Source organism: Papio anubis, chromosome 9, assembly GCF_008728515.1.
Source record: "Papio anubis isolate 15944 chromosome 9, Panubis1.0, whole genome shotgun sequence".
NCBI classification, from domain to species: domain Eukaryota; kingdom Metazoa; phylum Chordata; class Mammalia; order Primates; family Cercopithecidae; genus Papio; species Papio anubis.
Window position 1 is genome coordinate 21,202,761 of NC_044984.1, and position 19,983 is coordinate 21,222,743.

The following is a 19,983-nucleotide window of genomic DNA, read 5'->3' on the forward strand; positions in this document are numbered from 1 at the left end:
CTCACTTTCGAATATTGCAGAGAGCACTTTGCTGCTTGTTTTACAGGGCCATTTCCTTGAAATGTGATTACAAGCTGAAAGAGAAGTCCTAGGGGATTACTTAATGTATGTCCTTTACTAATTCCAAGGACAGTCAAAAAGTTTTCAACTCAAAGGATGATTGTTCAAACTGCCCACACCAACCAAGGTTTAGTGTTCATAATCTGGATGAAACCATTTTCTTGTTTAGAGTTCAAGGGATTAAAAAATTATTACTGTCTCTGGCAAGAGGTTGTTTGGGAGCTATATCGACTGGCTTGTTTCCTAAACATATTGGCTCCACAGTGCTACAAAGACTAAAAAGTGTTTTCCTCCAACAGCTGGGCCAAGAAAAATTGAAAACCAACAGGGAGACAGTATGTCAGTTTCAAAGATACAGGTATTATAATAGCTGTGGTTTTAAAACACAACTCCCACTCATTCGCTTTGTGGGAAAATTGGTACAAGCATATTTGATGGCTAAAAGACTGAAGAGCACCAAGGCCCCAACATAGGAGCCGAGAGTCTGGAGATGCCAGCTCCTGGCAGGGAAGAGACCTTGGAGCCAGTTCAGCTTTTAGCTCTGTCACTGCACTCTGCCATTTAGTTCTGGTTGGGGAGAAGGCAGAGACTGGCTGAGCTGACATCTCTCACTGTGATTTTCACATCTTCAAAAAGAACAGCAATTTCTCCATTATGGTGTCCTTTAAGATTGATGTCATTGCAACACCTGAGACTTGTATTATCTAATGACACAAGGGTGACATGGTAACAAAAGGGCTCGCAGTCACGCTGTTTGACTATCTTCACAGTTAGCCCTAAAGGCTTCAGTCTGGGACAGTTATTCTGAATTTCTTACTGATAGTGACAGGAGGCAGACAAATGCCTAGATAGATAGTGGCAGGTCCTGGCGAAACCCCACCTCCAAGTTGCAGACAGTTTAAACCCTGAAAGCCAAGCCTCAAGTTAAATCTTCAGACTGGATTGAGACCCCACCTGCCCGTTTGGCACATTTGCCTCTGATTGGTCCCCACCCTTCACCTATTTTTCATATACCTGCCTTTTCCTAATTGGCTTTCTACACTGCCATGTTCACCTTTGAGTGGCATCTTTGCTTTGACCTTTTTGCATACTCACAAACCAATCAACACAAACTACCTCTTCTGAGCCCACAAAGAGCCCCAGACTCAGCCATATTGAGAACTTTACTGCCTTTGAGTAGAGGGATAACCCCTGCTAAAAGCTGTTTCATCATTCAGAGAAACTCCTCACCTTGCTCACTCTTCGAATGTCTGTGTGCCTACTTCTTCCTGGTCCTGAGACAAGAACCCAGACCTAGTTGACCTAACAAGCAAAAAATCCCTCATCATTATGCTGACTGCTTCCAATGTGAGGATTTTCCCCTCCACTCTCTATTAATGAACTCCAAGTCTCTTTATATTTATACCAAAGCATAGGCTCTAGGTACACCAGGATATACTTGGTGATTGTATCCACCAAAACCAAGCAGCTGAACTCATTCATTCATTCATTCCACTAAAATTTATTGAATCTCTACCATGTCCCAAGCACTATGCTACAAACTGAGATGCACAACTCCCTGTGGTCCAGAATTAAACACTCTCCGTGGAGAGGTTCCCAGCTGGTGAGAGAAGGCAACTTGAATCAAATACTTATACAATTGAATATGAAGCTGCAAATGAAAGGTACCAGGTGCTCTGGGAACCAGCCCCGTCCTCCCCAGGAAATGGTTCTCAAACAAGATGTAAGGGATCAATGTAAGTTAATTAGGTAAGAGGAGGCAACAGTCTTCCAGGAAAATGGATAGTGTGTTGAAAACCTCTACAGAAGAAGAGAGCACAGTGTTTGTGAGGATATGAAAGAAGGCCAGTAAAGCAAGGTATGAGGGTGAGAGGGAACATTGTGGAAATTGATGCTGGAGTCACAGGCAGAGAGTAAGCCTTAAGGAGTTTATCTTTATCCTAAAAAATCAATGGGAAGACAATCAAGGGTTTTAAGCAAAATGATGGCATGATCTGATTTGCATTTTAAAAAGCTAACTCAGACTACAGTGTGGTAATGGACAGGAGAAGAGGCCAGATTAGATACAAAAATCCCAAAGATAACTTTTGTAGAATTCTAGGCAAGAGGCCATTATCATTTGAAATAAGATGGTAAAGACAATGGGAGAAAATAACAGGTGAATGTGAGAAAAAGAAATTATCTTCACAAGTATCAAAATATCCTTCAGCTCCATCCAATAACAATTTCTTAACAATAATGTATGTTAATAATGAGGAGCTGGAGGAAGCAGATGGATGGCAATTGGTAAGCCTATATTCGCTGACATTCTCAGAGAAGACCTTGGGTGCCACTCTAAGGGGTTTGAACTTTATCATACAGGTTGTAACCAGGAAGGATGAACCTGCTCAAGATTGATCCACTGTCGACAGGAAAAAGAAGTGGCCTCCTATAGAGCTGCTTGGAAACCAGATGGGGCTCAGCACCCAAGGCCCTCAATCCTGGTCAGTAGCAAGGCTTGGATTCTCACTATTCTCAGCAAGCCATGGAAGAGACTAGCTCTTCTGCAACCATAAGCTGATGAAATAATTCCTGTTTGTGTTCCCCACCCCTCACCGGCTGCCTGAGCTCTTCCGTAGCTGGGGTGAGGTGCTGGCAGTGCTCCGGGAACTGGCCTGCAGCCTTCCTCTTCCAGTACTGCTGTGAGTCAGGGAAATGATATGGAGGGAGGATCTGGTGCAGCAGCCTCCAGGCAGGATTCAGCACAACACTGGGGAGTGATCCTTGCCTCGGGCCTCTGCCTACCAACAACTGGGCTTGTTACTGGGAAAACACAAAACATCGCACAACCCAGCAACAACAATAAAACTGGTCCCCTTAGAATTTCATGCGCTTTGATTTTTTTAGGGCTTGTGCCCTGTTTCTCTTGTAGAGTCTAGAGTGCTTGTGTTGAGTAAAAAGGAGATGCTCCAATACTCAAAGCAGCTAAATGTCCTCTTTGCCATAAAGACTCCATGTAACTGTGTGAATACTCGGGATTTTTCTCCTTTGTCCCAAGGTAGTTGTCTGCTTTCTTTTTTGGGTTTCTTTCTAGAAGATGGAGAAGTGCATGTGACAGGGGCTGAGAGCACCCACCAGACACACAAGCTCTCAGCCACGAGCAGCGTCTCCACAGCCCCAGCTGAGTGCAAGCTCCTGGAGGGCTGCCTGGGGGAGGCAGTCATGGAAGTGCCAAGGTGACCAGATGGTTCCAGGATCACAATGTCTTTATTTTTAACTGTTTGCCACTGCTGTCCCCACCCCTGCCCAGCTCTGGAGTACTGTCTGCCCCAGACAAGCAGGAGAGAAGTGGAGGGGGGCAAGCACTGATTTCCAGTTGGGGTGTTCCTAACTGAGCAGTAGGGATAGAAGGTGTGACCCTGGGAGTGCTTTTATAAGTTATTTTCCTTGTAGATTTTATTTTTAATTTATGTCTGTGACCTGCCAGGGAGAGGGGAGAGAGAGAGAAAGAGAGATGCTGTTGAGCTCATGACAAAATAAAATAAAATGAAAAAAAAAAAAAAAGCAAAACCCACCGTTTCTGGCCATCTATGTTGTTCAACTGTATCTGCAAGACTTGTACCTGAGTCACCCATCATAGCCACACTGGCTTTCCATTCCCTATAAACACTAAGTTGATAAAACAAGCCAAAGCCACAGTTCTGCCCTATCTTAGTAAGTATGTGATATCTCAGTCTCTGAATCGCCCCTGGGGAAGGGTTGGTGCATCCCTAATTACAGAACTACAAAGCCCAGTGTAGTTTCAGGTTCCCTTTCTTAGAGGGTAGAATTTCCTTATTTTTAATAATAAAATGCAACAGCATATCTACTAGCTGCTCCTTGTCCTTCAGGAGTTGTCTCTGTGAATGCTGCTCCAGCCGACTTGGCGACTGTGCCATTTAGCCACTTGCTCATCTGCATGGCAAGTAGTGAAGAGTGACTTAAGAAATGTCACACACACCAGTTTATACTTTATAACCACAAAATTGGCAGAGGGTGGAGGATGTCATAGGAAGGCAAATTCATAATAGTGAACTTTTTTTTTTTTTTTTTTTTTTGAGACGGAGTCTCACTCTATTGCCCAGGCTGGAGTGCAGTGGTGTGATTTTGGCTCACTGCAACCTCTGCCTCCTGGGTTCAAGCAATTTTCCTGCTCCAGCCTCCTGAATAGCAGGGATTACAGGTGCCTGCCACCACGCCCAGCTAATTTTTATATTTTTAGTAGAGACATGGTTTCATCCTGTTGGCCAGGCTAGTCTCAGACTCCTGACCTCAAATGATCTGCCCGCCTCAGTCTCCTAAAGTGCTGGGATTACAGGCATGAGCCACCATGTCAGTCTGTGAGACATTTTTGAAAGTTCTTGAATTAGTCTAGATAACAGATGATAAACCTTGACCTAACCTAGTGGCAGTGAGGTAAGAAAAGAGGGGAATGATTCAGGAGATATTTAAGAAATAAACTTGGATTTGGACAGTGAAATTCAAACATAAGACCCTAGCGTCCAGCTCAAGTGACTGAGTAGACAATAGTGTCATTACCTGAGATCAGGAATAGAGGAAAAGAAGCAGGAGAGAGGGACAGAACTGTGGGCATGTAAAAGGTAAGGCGCCTTTGGAACACTGAGGACAGTATCCAATAGGTATAGCATCAGATCTATTTTTACTCACTATTATTTCCCCAGGAACTAGCACAGTCCCTACCACACAGTAGTAGTTGCTCAATAAGTACTTTGTGAATGAGTGGTTGAACACTTATTTTACTTATATAGAATCATGAAAATTTCAGGAAAGTATAGTTGTGCCGGTAGCAGGGCATATTTATTTAGGTGACAAGTCCAATCAATGTGTAAAGCAATTTTCGATGCATCAAATCCTTGCTTTCAATTTAATTCTAACCCTGATTTTATTTTGTAGATTTTTGATTTACACTAAATTTTATAGTTCATCTAGAAATATTGTGTTTTCTCTTGAGTCCAGAAATATTACTGAACTTTGGATTTTAAAATATCCTCAAACAATCTCCATGTCAGGCATCTGGAAGCACCTACAAACTGTAGCAACTTCAGTTCTTACTGACGTTGGGTGTTATAGTCAAAGACTATGTAAGACTATAACAAGAAAAGGCAATTGGAAATTTATAAATTATGGCTCCAGAACTAACCAGACTTTGTGAATATACTATCCTCTGAATAGTATATTAGACCCAAGACATATATAAAATCAGAGTGGATTGAACTCTAGAAACAGAAAAATGTAAGCAAAATAATCAGATGATACATATTATATATGGGGCTGTTAGCCAGTGCTTCATTAACTGCAGACTACTCCAGGTGAAGTGATTATCAAATTAATTTAATTTATAATCGCATTTCTCTCAGCACTTTTCTTTTTCTTTGTATAGAGTTAAAATTCTGAAATCTCAGGAATACAGTCTGAATAGACAGGAAAAATAAAACTTAGCAAGAAAAAAACCTATGCATAATAATTTTCAGAGTATAAAATGTTGTCTTACCCTCAGAAAGCACTTTTGTTTCCTTTACAATCAGCAGATGTTGACCCACGCCCATCTATCCTAAATTTTCTCACCACACTTATCCACTTACCTATTTTTCTGACAAGTTGCTAGTATAATTTCTTAGTTAACTAACAATTTTCCCAAATCCTCTGCTTACACTTAGTTTTTGCTCTCTCTGTACTGTCAGCCTCCACAGAGCTAGACATTGAAGACAGTAAGAATCTAACGTCTTTGTCTGAAAAATTCTACTCATTTATCCAGAATACTTCTCAACCTCTATATACACCTGAACCTACAGCTGAGGTCACTACAGATTCAGACTGAGCCCTGAGCAACGTGGGTGAATCCTGGCCTTTAGGGGAATGAATGGGGATGGTCACCTGAAGCTATGGGAATCACTATCAAGTTACACTTGTGTTCTGGCCCTGGCTTTGAGGTATGGCTCTAGTAACTTGATTTACGACTTAATTTCAAAACATAACCCAGGTCCCTGCCTCCCAGCCCATACCAAGTTCCAGTAACTGTGCTTCAGCCTTGCTTACAAAAACAGTCCCTAATTTTGGCCCCAATGCTGGGACCCTCACCTTGTTCACTTGTGTTCCTGCTGTGATAAATGACCAGTTCCCAAACCTCTAGAAGTCAGAGGCTCTGCCTTCTTCTGACCAGTACCCTTGGAAGCTGCCAGTTGCCAAAACCTCCAGCGTAGAGACTGGGAACTTGAAGTCAATTGCTTTAACCGGATCTCTGGATATAGCTCCATCCACCCCCATTTTCATCTCTGCATCCCGCATACTAGCAGCACATCATGTTACTCCTTATTATCTTCTGGTTATTGCCAACAGTGTCCCACATTAAGAACTGCAATACCCCTTTCTGGCTACTGGCTGGACTTCCTTTTAGCCCCCAAAGCTATGTTCACTCCCTATCCTATCCCTAGTCAACCCCTTTCCCCATTGTGTTGGGCAAGTCTAGCTTTAGGGTCAGTCTCTTCAATGTACTCAGAAGTTCTGAACCCTGAAGATAACACAGTAGAGCTAGTCAGGCCATGAGTGATTAAAAAAATGTTCTGCTAGCTCACCTGTGATCTAAGAATTTTTGACCATCAATGGAAGGAAGACAATGAATTAGAAGGAAGATAGTGAATTGATCTGAACATAGACAAACACTCTGAAAACGTTCTCTGTAGCTATTCATACATCTTGAATATTTGACTGAATTAATTAAGCCAGAGAAAATTCAGGGTTGAAATGATACCTCTCTGTAAGTTAATCAAATATGTTTATACATTTAAGCGACTCCTAATAGAGTTTAAAAGTACAAGTGAGCATATTAATAGAAATGAAACAGAGGCTTCCTAGTATCCAAACAAATGCTCAAAACTAAATTAAAATAGGATGCAAATTCCTTTCTACACTTGGACCTTTGTCTGTAAGAGCAACCAAGATTAAGCAACTAATCAAATAAAAAAAAATAAAGGTATACTAGGTTTTTCTGCAGGGAAACACCCTGTCATGTCAGCAAACCTAACAAGAAAATGTTACATGGAACAGTAACACCTCCTAAGAAAAGCTATCACTCCCATCAGGCCTACAGGATGAGATGTGACTCAGTGGTAATTGATGTCACGAATTCTTTTCAATTATTCCCAGGAAGCTAGAATCCTGAGCCATAATCAGCCTTTGTACGAAATTTTACACACTGTCAAGTAATTTAGAAAGATCTACACCATGGCAAGATAGAGCATTCCTTTATTTTCCATTTTGTTCTCAACCACAGACAACCTGCAAATTTTCATTAAAGAAATGTCTTAATTTTTAATTATTTCTTAAGTTGAAAAACAAGACATCTTAAAGTTCCCGTCAGCTATTCTTCTGAGCAACTCCATTGCACTACCTCACTTCTAATCAATTGTTTTCCTTTCCCTGTGAAGATAACAGATATTTGGACATCCAGTGATGATCCATTTTCCTGCTCTTCTCAGTTACAGAGTCATTTGAAGAACAGTGGAAATCAATTCATTGTTCAGATCACCATCTTAATTCACTGGAAGTTAATGATTTATTTCACCTTGCCCTTTTACTTTACTGCAATTATTATCCAAATATAATGAAACAAAGACTATAGCATTCTCCATTACTACTTTATGTTTTCCAAAATCCCAGCTTCAACATCCTTATTTCTTTTCACTGTCCTGGAAAATGGATTTCACCCCTTTTTTAGTGGTGTTTTAGTTTTTGTTTTGCTCCATGGGTTCCTGGCATCACCCAAATGCCAAAGCAATGCTAAAGTCCATAAACACTTTAAGAGAAAATAACAGTACCACATTTTCTTAATCCAGTCTGTCATTGACGGACATTTGGGTTGGTTCCAAGTCTTTGCTATTGTGAATAGTGCCGCAATAAACATACGTGTGCATGTGTCTTTATAGCAGCATGATTGTAGCCTATAACATAAAGTATAATAATAATAAAAAAATAAAAAGCAAAAAGAAAACTAGACTTGGAATCAGAAAAAAAAAGAAAATAACAGTAATAATATTATCATATGTTTTTATAGTGCATTCATTACAAAGCACTTTTAAACCCATTATCTCATTTTAACTTTGTTACTCATGATAATAATACTGAAATATAAAGGCCAGGTATTATTTGTCCCAATGTGCAAATTATAAAATTCAGGCTGAGAATGGTTCCATGACTTGTCTAGGATCATAAGCGTCATCATAGAAAGGCCAGGCTTAGGATCCAGATTTTAAGACTGCATGCCCTAAATAGTACTCTAGTGTTAGCATTAGGCCAAGAGAATGGCAGGGCGAATTACCTTAATTATTCAATAGTAGTGGAACCATATTCTAGATTCCCTTAACAAAGAAGCAATGCAAGGTTTCCCCTTTATAAAACTCAAAATAATGTAAATGCTCTTATTTCTCCTTTCAACAGGGGATACCGGGGAGCTCAAAGCCAAACAGAGACGATTGTATGGGAAACTATGATATTGTATAGGATTCCACATCCTGTATATCTACACTCTACTTTTTTCTCCCAAAAAGCTGCAAAAGAAATTTCTTGGCCAGGTGTAGTGGTTCACGCCTGCAATTCCAGCATTTGGGGAGGCCAAGATGGGTGGATTACTTGAACCCAGCAGTCCTAGACCAGCCTGGTCAACGTAACAAAACCTTGTCTCTACAAAAAAAAAAAAAAATACAAAAATCAGCCAGGTGTGGTAGCACATGCCTGTTATCCCAGCTACGTGGGAGATGGAGGTGGGAGGATCACTTGAGCCCAGGAGGTGGAGGCTTGCAGTGAGCCATGATCATGCCACTGTGCTTTTAGTTTATCAAACAGAGCAAAACCCTGTCTCAAAATAAAATAAAATAAAAATACATTTAAAAAATGAAACTTCTTCATTTCTTATAAGGGTATTCTTATAAAAGAAGTGAAAAACCTTAAAATGGTTTCAAGATGACTGAGTGATAAGAATGAACTAATCCACTAGAACCCACATCTTCTAAGGAAATAAACCAGAGAGTAAACACTAAAACCTTTGAAATCAGACAGGCCAGGTTTCACATCCCAGCCCTTCCACCTACCAGCTCCGGGACCCTGAATAAGGTATTGAACCCCTCTCAGTCTTAACTTCATCCATGAAATGGAGACAATAATAACAGCCACACAGAGTCACTGTAAGGGCTGAGAGAGAGAACATGTGAAGAAACTGAGGCAGCCCATACAGTTGACAAATGCAAGACATTTGCCTAAAACTGGAACACTGAACTTCCCAGCCTTTCTTGCAGTTAGACACGTCCATGTGACTCAGTCCTGATTAATGATATGTGAGCAGGAATCTGTCCAACTTTCCTCTTCTGCTTACTCCTTCTTTTTGCTGGGATCCTGAACCAAAACTGTGAAGTTCCTTGGCCATCAGCTAAGGAGGTTTGAATAGCAAGACAGGGATCTGGGAGCTTGATGGCACACTATGTAGCCATCACTAAGCCTTAAACTACCCACCCTCTAATTCCTTATTGCTTGAGATAAATAAGCACCTATTTGGTTCTGCCCCCAATCAGGTTTCTGTTATAAAGCAGCCAGATGCAAGCCTAACAACAGAGCCTAACAAAAGTCCAGCAAAGATCAGTCCTCACCAGACATTAGATCCCTTAGTTTCCTTCCAGCCAAAAAGATATATATCAGGGGAAATGATTACAATAATACGAATAAGTCGAAAAAAAAAAACTACCAAATTCTGTAGATTATATAGTATGATCCAAATTTTATCAAAAGAAAAAAAATTGCTGTGAGACTCAGGGATATCCAAGAGCTCAGAGAATTCTATTAAGCACATTACTGTGAAGGAAAAAAAAAAGTATATTTTCATTTTAACAAGGCTATTTTGACAAAGTACTCCAAAATGTCCTGCTGGGTTTCCCACAGGCCAAGGACGCTGCAGGTCCAGGCTCAGTGGAACATGACAGGAGCCTACGGTCAATCTAGGAAGCTGGAAATGAGGGGTACATTAATGATGTTTTGTGATGCTTTACATATGACCTTGGGTGAACATGCTGATGAGAAATGAATAGTCGTTTGTAATTTATATCACAATGTAAGAGAATGGAGAGCCAACCGTGTTTTTATAACACCAAAAGGAAATATTTTTCAGATGGTATCAGCACAGTTGTGGTTTCTAACATTCCTGCTACTCCCTCACTCATTTCCATGGAAATTTGTGTTCTTCCTGGGCAATATATCTTAGGCCAAAATAGGGTTCATTCAATAATTCCTGCAAACACTGGACCATGCAGGCTTAAAAGGGGCAGTTCCTGGCTAAGCAGAAAAGAGCTGGTCTCAACACAGGGGACTGGGAGCAGCTATTCTCAAAGTGGGAATGCTAATACCATCGCACTGTCCTCCCCAAATACAAACACACACACATACATCACGTGTTTTAAAAATCCTCTGTGAAGGTTAAAAATTCTGCCCTTCATGCCTAATAATCTTCAACAAATATCTCACCAAAATACACTTACAGAGCCCTTTGGAAACAGCTACCTCTGAATGCCCTGCTTAGTTTCCTACAGTTAAGCAAGGGCACTGCAGGGGTCCAGCCCAAGTGAGACACAGACAGGAAAGCCCTTGACAGACATGAGTGGTTGGAAATGAATATTTATACTGAGTGGGAAGCAATGCAGTGGGCGCAAAAGGGAAAACCCTCTTGTTCTCAAGAGCTCACAAGATGCTACTGAGATAGCAGATAAGGACTTTTAGAACACAAAACACTGTCATATGGAGGTATGAAGTTATGTACGCAGCATTATGTGGCAGAATTGAATAAATCTGAACACCAAGTTACAGAAAGTTGTGAAAGGTTCAAATAACAAAGAACTAACTAACTAAAAGGAGTTTGATGTGGAATCTCAATGTACAGACATTTCAATAGTTACCTCCTGCGGATTCACCGCCCCAGCCCCTACAGGACCTGTTGATGTTCCCTAATGTACGAGAGCATCTCCCTTACATTGCATCTTGGTACCAACAACAAAAAAAACAATAGTTAAAAGTAGGCAAACAAATAACATTGATAATGATGGCTAACATATACGGAGCATTTAAGGGCAAGTGTAAAGGTACAGATGTAGAATTGAGGTTAGAAATGAGTGACTTAGCATTATTTCACTGAAACTCAGGGAAAGGACTGAAGTTTTGTTCATGCTGAAAACACTGAGCCTGGCCCACTCACCTGCATTTCTGCCTCATCTGTACACACTATTATCTTCCTACCGGGAACATGAATGAAGCATATCAATTAACTGGCAACCTTGTTGGCTAATAACAAACTAGAAACATTTTGCTAGGAAATAATGGGTGAGAGCAGAGGGAAAACACCATTTTTCCAGTGATACAAACTGGTTTACCAAGATTTCTATGAATTAATTAGTCATTTCAGATTCTTAGCAGGAAAATACATACATATGCAATTTAAAAAAAAAATCTACTCATTGAATTGGTTCTGCCTTTTGCGATGGTTGTGCCCATACACAATGATGTAATGACTTCCAATTCCCAAGAAAAGAGCATTCTTCCTTTATTATTCAAGGATGTTTCCTTGGTCTTGCAACTGGCACAAAGAGGCACAGAATTCATTTGCACACACTTTACAAAGTAAATGTTTCTTACAACCCTATTGCTGCAACCGACAGCTAACATAGGAGGCTAGTTTATATTTTTTAATCATCCTTTTAAATGTATTTTCTAATACAAAGTTAGAATTCAGTTGGTATAACTAAAAGTCCTCATCTATAAAAAAAGCTACTTTGGATTTCATTTAAAATGTTTCTGCGTGAGGAACTGTTAAAGGAGATTGCTTCCTTATCTTTTCCTCATGCCACAACTAGTTGGTAGCAGTTTTCGTACATAGAATATCCTGTGGATTGGCTTGCTTAACCTCTATACCACTCTCTTTCCAGTTTCCTGATGAAGCGTGATAGTTAAAAATTGCCTTTCCTGGACTTCTTCATAACTAGTGTTCTGGATGCAAATCATTTCTCCATTAGAAGCATTTGAAGAAGATTTGAAACGATGAGGAGAGTTGAAACTCATCTTCTTTCCCTATTTCTAATGGAAGCAGTTGTGGCCATGCTAACAGCAATGCAAGTTAGGGCTTCCCAGTCCCTAGACCACAGTTATAGCAGTAGGCTCTTGAACTCAGTAATTCTAGGAACCACCTTTGGCTCCCATTTCTCCAATCTTTCAATGATTTTTTTAAATGGCATATTCCCTATATGAAATATCTTTCTGCTGAAATATCTTTCTGCTAAAAGTACCTACAGAGATTGCTGTACCTTACCAAAACCCTCACCAATACAATTCTATGCTTCATGACTCAGCCTCAAGATACTAAGTATGAATCAGCACATTAACACCAAACATAGGCCGGGCGCGGTGGCTCAAGCCTGTAATCCCAGCACTTCGGGAGGCCGAGGCGGGTGGATCACAAGGTCAGGAGATCGAGACTATCCTGGCTAACATGGTGAAACCCCGTCTCTACTAAAAATACAAAAAACTAGCCGGGCGCGGTAGCGGGCGCCTGTAGTCCCAGCTACTTGGGAGGCTGAGGCGGGAGAATGGCGTGAACCCGGGGGGCGGAGCTTGCAGTGAGCCGAGATCGCGCCACTGCACTCCAGCCTGGGAGACACAGTGAGACTCCGTCTCAAAAAAAAAAAAAAAAAAAAAAAACACCAAACATATAATGTTTTGTAGTTTATAAAGTATATTTATTATGCATTACAGTCGGGCGCGATGGCTCACGCCTGTAATCCTACCACTTTGGGAGGCCAAGATGGGCAGGTCACTTGAGGTCAGGAGTTCGAGACCAGCTTGGCCAGCATGGCGAAACATGGTCTCTACTAAAAATACAAAACTTCGCTGGGTTTGGTGGTACATGTCTGTGATCCCAGCTACTCAGGAGGCTGAGGCAGGAGGATTGCTTGAACCTGAAAGGTGGAGGTTGCAGTGAGCCGAGATCATGCTACTGCACTCAAGCCCAGGCAACACAGTGAGTGGGACTCTGTCAAAAAAAAAAAAAAAAAAAGAGGATATTTCCATGCATTATCTAAGTTGATCTTTTCCACAGCTCTGTAAGGTAAATAGGACAAGTGCTGCTCTAGCCATCATAGAGACAAGACAGCTGAATCTCAGACGACTTAGGTAATTACCCAAGGAATTTAGTTAGTGAGAGATGGAGACAAAATTCAGTTCCGTATATTATGACTCTTAGTTATTTCCTTTGACATTTCGAAGCCTCCCAAGGGCAGATGAAGAAGAGAGAGAAAACACGTAGATACTGGCAATAAACTAAAGCTTCTATTTCCTATTTCAAAAATTAAAAGAAAAACCTTATCACTACATTTTAAAACCATTAAACTAGACTAAAATAGCTAAGGATGAGCTAGTCAGCATGGCTATTTCATAGAGAGTGTGACTTTGGATCTGGCAGAACCTGTGTCTCAACTTTGTGGGATTCCTCCTTTAAAGTCTCATGGACTATTAACAGAGATGCATGAAAGGTTCAGTCCCACCTTCCAAGGCTCAAAATTCTCTTTCTGTACAATCATCTGAGCAAACCAAGGGAGGCTAAAAGAGGTCTTGGGGAGGCCACAATTCATTTCTGAATTTTTCCCTAATTGCAATTTTGCTTAAGATCTCCCCTCCCCACAGCTAGAGTTCCCTAAAATAAAATTTCCCTTTTCCCCCCACTTGCTGCCTACATGTATGTTAGAAAAACATTTTACTTCAATGCTCAGAAAACCAAGAAGAGATATTAAGTAAGCAAAGCTTGATTTAGACCACTTCAAAAGTGGTCAGGTTGAATTATTCCTCTCCGTATCCACCACTCCTCCATTTCACAGCAGTAATCTAACCACATTCAAGAGCTCTAAGAAGCAAACTTCTCATCATATGGTCCCCACTCCTTGAGCAACGTCAGTCCTAAGAAAACATTCCAGTATCACACAAATCTTTACGGGCATTCCACAGCCAACCTCAGAACACTAGAATTCCACAAGTCCCTGATCATTCATTTCTTGCTACCTTCAGTCTCAGGACTCAAATCAGAAAGGCTAGGAAAACTGTAACTCTATAATATCCTGCTTCCACCCTTGCATCAAAAGACTATGTGATTTATTCACACACACAAATGACAGACATAAAGAAAAGCATTTAAAGTTAAGAGAGAAGAAAGAAAACAAAAAGTCGATCTGATGAGTTAGGCAAATTCAATTATCCCTTTTCTATGATACCAAGAAATTTAAGAAACTATATTGAAGGCAACCAACTCTATACTAACCTGAGGGAAGAGAGAATAAGTTGAATTGTCAATGGTGAAAGAGTATAAAAACTCCCCATCATACCACATGCTCTTCCCCATAGGGGAATTCATTTTAGTCATAGCAAAGAGATGGGCAGGGTCGCAGCAGTCTTCCATTTGTTTCCTAGGAGAGAAAACAGAGAGAGAGAAAAGAACAGCCAGTTAAATGAGGAGCAGATTCATTCACTTGTCATTTCCACAGAGATGTGCCGCCTTACCTCAGTGCCAGCTCACAGAAGCATAGCATCTCCAGGGTGATTAGACTACTATTAATTCACTCTTCTAGCCACCAAAGTGCGTGACTAGAATATTTCACAGTAAAAGAAAAAAAAATGTTTAAGAAAAATACATCAGCTCTCAGATTCAGGTGAGATATGTCAAAAGACAAAAATAATCATTACAGTTGCAGATGTACTGATCAATTCAAACATCCAGGTCCAGAAAAGACTTGGATAGCTAACTTTGGAGACTGTTGAGCTATTCAGCTACAGCAGAGCTATTCAGCTACCAGCAGCACTGGGATAAACTCACCCTTCTGGGCTGGCTTGCAGGCTACTCCCCAGGTAGCCTCTCAAGTCTAAGCCATGTTTGTTCTATGGGGAAATCTTTATATGACCCTCCACTTAATAATCTACCAGAAATAAATTCCACTTAGTCATGAGTAAAAGAGCTTATTCACCACTTCCACCTCTAGGAAGATGAATAAAATTGCTGGCATAAACCATTTCTGAATGACCTCACACAGAAATGCTCGCTCGACCTCCTTAGCTGAAAGGGGACGGTGGAGTGGGGGACCTGACTTCAAGTCCTGCCTCTGCAGCTTACTAACTCCATGACTGGGCAAAGAGACAGGGCTGCAGAATTGCCCTATGAGACTTTCGTTGAGAGTCCACTGAGAAGGTACTGGTAGAGCACACAGTGAAAGTTCAATACGTGGTAGGTGTTCTCCTTCTTATTGTTACACTGTCCCAGCCTCATTGTTGCCAGGAATCAGCCTAGTCAGTAAGGTTGTCCCTGCAGAGGGCCCTGCGGTGTGGGCAGGCTTCCTCAGCCTGCCAGGGAGGTGCTCTTCCCGCCACACTTTGCCTCCCCTTGCACTCTCGAGATCTTCGTTGGCTTTGCCTTCACGAAGGTTTCAATGGAAAGAAGGACAGGAGAGAAGGGCTCAAGGCAGACAAGGGGAGAAGAGCTCAGGAAGAAAGCTTTCATCTTATCAAAGTTGCTAGACCGAGTGTCTCTTCTTGCTCCTACACTAGCCCTCCGTTTCTCATCAGCTGCCTCTCTCTTTCCTCTTCTTCTCCACCTTCATTCATTTTTATTGGTGTTTTGCCACTCAGAAGGTGGCTTCCAGAGATGGTAAAGGTTTTTTGTTGTTGTTCTTTGTTGTTGTTGTTGTCCTCGTTTTTTGAAACAGGGTCTCACTCTGTTGTGCGGGCTGGAGTGCCGTCACTGCAACCTCAAACTCCTGGGCTCAAGCGATCCTCCTGCCTCAGTCTCCCAAATGACTGGCACAACAGGCACGTGCCACCACGCCTGGCAAAGGTAAAGTTTTATACTGTACTGCAAACATTTTGTCAAAAGTGCATCCTAGGCTCTTCTTGAATCAACAGAAAACACCTGGACATGGTTTAAGACTATCTTTAAAAATAAGGAGAATTATCATGAGCATGATGCTAAACTTTGGGGGAGGATAGGCTAAATGTTTAGTTCCTATCCCATATCTGCTGATATCTTATATTTTTTAGTCCTCGGAGCAACCCTAAGAGATAATTAAGCAAATGGTTTTTTATTATTATTGTCATCATTATTCCTCCCAATTCTCATCTGAGGAAACAGGCTTAGAGTGGTTCTAGGACTTGCTCAGGTCACACAGGGCAGAGTAGGAAGCCAGGTCTGCAGCGTCCAAGCTTTCTCCTCTTTGCAGGTTACCTACTAGGAACCATTTTGATTCATTTGTATCTTTCTCTGCCCTAAAAGAAATGCTGTGTAAACACTGGCCAACTGCCTGCAGTACACCAGGTGCCTGCACAGATATTTTTCTACTTCATTCTCACAGTAACCCATGAGCTGGATGACTTTAAGATTCTTTTCTCAAGTAATTTATCTCAGGTCACATAACTAGTGAAACGGTGGGGCAGAGCTTTACTCCCAGGTCTTCGTACCTCAAATCAGGTACTTATTTCCAACAAGACCATGGCTCTGGCCTCCAACCAGCTGAACGTGCCATTCAGTACAAAGTGCTACAGGAGGTTCAGAAGGAAAATTTGTCACAGCCATGTAACACCTTACGTTGCCTAGTACCTGGCAGCTTGCAAATCACTTTCATATTTGTTTCCTCTTTGCATCCTCAAAATAGCCTGAGAAGACAGGTTACATTATTCTGAATTTATGGACAGTGAAACTGACGCTGAGACTCAGAGACTTGTTTAAGTTCATTAGGTTAGCAAATGTTTTCTTAATTATTGATAAAATAGGTATTAGATGATGTTGAATCAAATTCTCATCTCCTTCTACAGCATCACCATGCTAGGGCAATCATACCTTTTGTAGGAAACCAAATACGCTATAGAAAATACAAAATTTCACAAATGATAGAAATATTGTAAAATCCAAGAGGTATAGCAAATTCACAGTGATCATACCACTATTTGCAATATGAGTGGTTTTTCTATCATAAACTCTTAAACTTTTCCCTTCATCCAGAATGCGTCCACATCTTCCCTCTGCCATGACCATCTCTGGGGGGTGACTGAAAAGAAACCACAATGTGGAAATGTGTATGCATATCCCATGTGCCTGAGTGGGGTCCTCATTAGCTCACCAGCTACACTGGATATGGTAGCAGCAGCAAAATCAGGAATAGTACTAGCACTCTAGTACTACCAGCAGCAGTACTGATAGTAGTAGTCATTTTAGAAGTCGTAGTAGTGATTTTTACTGAGTTCTTACCTAAAACTGTGCTAGGTTTTTGGGATATAAAATTGAATTTAAAATCAGATCTTCCTTCTGAAAACATAATGAAGAAAAGGGGCAACCAACAAGCAAGTGACTTCCTGTGTATGCAGGGAGATGTGACCAAAGTCACAGCAGAGGTGTGCACAGATGTCTGTGGTTGTTTAGAAAAAAGAGGACATTAACTCACATCCAGGGTTCCAGGAAGGGTTTTCTGATCTGAGATTTGCAGCCTGTTGTTTGTGATGTCTAGGAAATTGTCGGATTAAATAATGGACTTCACCGCCATCCAACCTTCAGGTAATTCTGGAGCAGAGCTATAGACCAGCTTTTAGAATTTTTAGCGAATGTGGCTCCTACCCCCTTTTCCATGCTTTGCACTGATGCTGTGTATTATTTGCTTTTCTTTTGTGGCAGACAATAAAATCAGAGGATCAAAAAAGCTAAAGCAATTCCTTTTTCATATTCAAGTTCAAATTGCCAGATCATTAAGTTTCAGTTGCAGGTGAGTTGAGTACTGGAATTAACATCTAATTGCTTTTTATTTGAATTCAAGCTTCAGCAACAGTCGTAGCTAATGACGCTATAACTGCAGTGTAAGGGTAAATACTTAGGAAGCCTGGGAACCACTTGCTAGAACCTAACTCAGGTTCTCATCCCTCCTAATGGAATTCATAAGATCAGTTAAGCTAAGAAGCCCTCATCTGTTGACTGCGCCTACTGACTAGGAAGTCAGATTCTGAGGAAACTTAACAGGCAAATAACGGTGAAAATCCAACCACTCAATTAACAATGCCTAGGATCAGAATGAACTTTGTTATGACCCTTTGAGATGCCATGTTCCACGCTTTGGTCACCAGACAGGAACAAGGTTGGGAGACTGCCACTCCAATGACTGATACTTTTGTGCCCCTTCCAAGGGATAATTGAATTTGAGACAGGAGGGGTGGGCAAGAATTCTACCTCAGTCTCAGCATCTGGCCAGAATCTACTGTTACACTGTAGCTATTTAGACTTAGCTTTTGGAAGGTTAAATAGTCAGATAGACAAACATCCAAATCAATGCCAGTGCTGGCATCCCTGAACATGCATGTGACAAATGATCAAGTGATCATGTATGTCCCCTTGATATCTAATCAGGGCATCAATGTGAGCAGCACAAACAGGGAGTGTCATCAGAGTTTATTGTTTGTAAGCGAATATGCAATCTACAATTCTTATACGCAATATAGGGGTAAACAGTGACAATCTCTTTATGTGCTTTCTATGTTGAAATTCTATCAGTCAAGTGAAGTGTAAGTGAATATTTAATATTGCAAGAAGAAAATGCTGCAATAATAAATTTATTATGAAAGCTGTTAGTTTTATATACAAAAAAATTCTGAGGAATTATTTACTACCTAGGAGAGTAAATTGTCAGTTAAAGGAAATATTAATTCAGAGCATGTCTGGAATATAACCTTAGGAAAAATACCACATCATTATTCTGCCAACTAATATTTATAAAATTTTAAATAATATAAAGCAGAATAACAGAGTTGACATTAAATAAGTCAGGTCTTCATAGAGTTATTTTACATACTGACACTCAAAACATTAGACAAAATAACCTTGAAGAACTATATTTAATTTTACATTATTTAATTCCATTAAGACAATGAGATTTTCAAGGAAAAAAAAGTCCTAAATTGGAACTCTTTACATCTCGTTATGAAGAACTGAACGTTAAATATTAAATCTGCCCTCGAAAAGTTCCATGAGGAATAAATACTCCAAAAACAATATCATGAGAAATCATCTTTGATCCAATCACAATACAGAATTCCTCATATCCCTCTTCCCTGCTTTATTCTTCTCTCTAGCACTTAAAACTATTTATATGCTATATATTTAATTTATAGTCTTGTTTATTTTCCATATCCCTAAGGCCCAGAATATAGAATCCATGAAGGCAGAGACTTCTGTCTTCTGTTCACTGTTGTATCCCCGTTTCCTGAAATGCTGGCTGAGACATTAAAAAAGTGCTTAATATTTATTGACAACCTAGATGCTCATCAACAGTGGATTGGATCAATAAAATGTGACGTATATATGGATGAAATATTATGCAGCCATACAAAGAAGGAAATCACGTCCTTTGCAACATGGATGCAGCTGGAGACCATTGTCCCAGGTGAGTTAATGCAGGAACAGAAAACCAAATACTACATGTTCTCACTTATAAGTGGAAGCTAAACACTGAGTACACAAGGACATAAAGATGAGAACAATACATATTGGGGAGTACTAGAAGGGGGAGAGAGAAGGGGAGAAAAGAACTGGAAAATGACCTATTGGGTACTACGGTCACTACCTGAATAATGGAATCATTTGTACCCCAAACCTCAGCACCGCACAACATATCCAAACCTGCACATGTACCCTCTGAATCTAAAAGTTGTAATTATAATAAATAAATAAATACGGATTGCATGAATAAATAACAAATAGGAAGAAAAAAGACAGTGTTAGAGAAAGCAGAGAATTGCAATGTGCATTTTGCTTCCACAGTCAAAATTCAAATTTAAGAAGTCAATTCC

At 40.5% G+C, this 19,983-nt stretch overlaps 1 protein-coding gene across 2 annotated transcripts in view; it reads right to left on the reverse strand.

Moving 5' to 3' along the window:
• Positions 1–19,983, reverse strand: part of ST8SIA1 (ST8 alpha-N-acetyl-neuraminide alpha-2,8-sialyltransferase 1) — a 136,794-nt gene that overhangs the window by 74,328 nt on the left and 42,483 nt on the right. For both annotated transcript variants that reach the window (XM_003906102.5, XM_017945719.2), the window contains exon 2: positions 14,432–14,576. In XM_003906102.5, the coding sequence (XP_003906151.1) occupies positions 14,432–14,576 (145 nt within the window). The remainder of the gene's footprint in view (positions 1–14,431; positions 14,577–19,983) is intronic.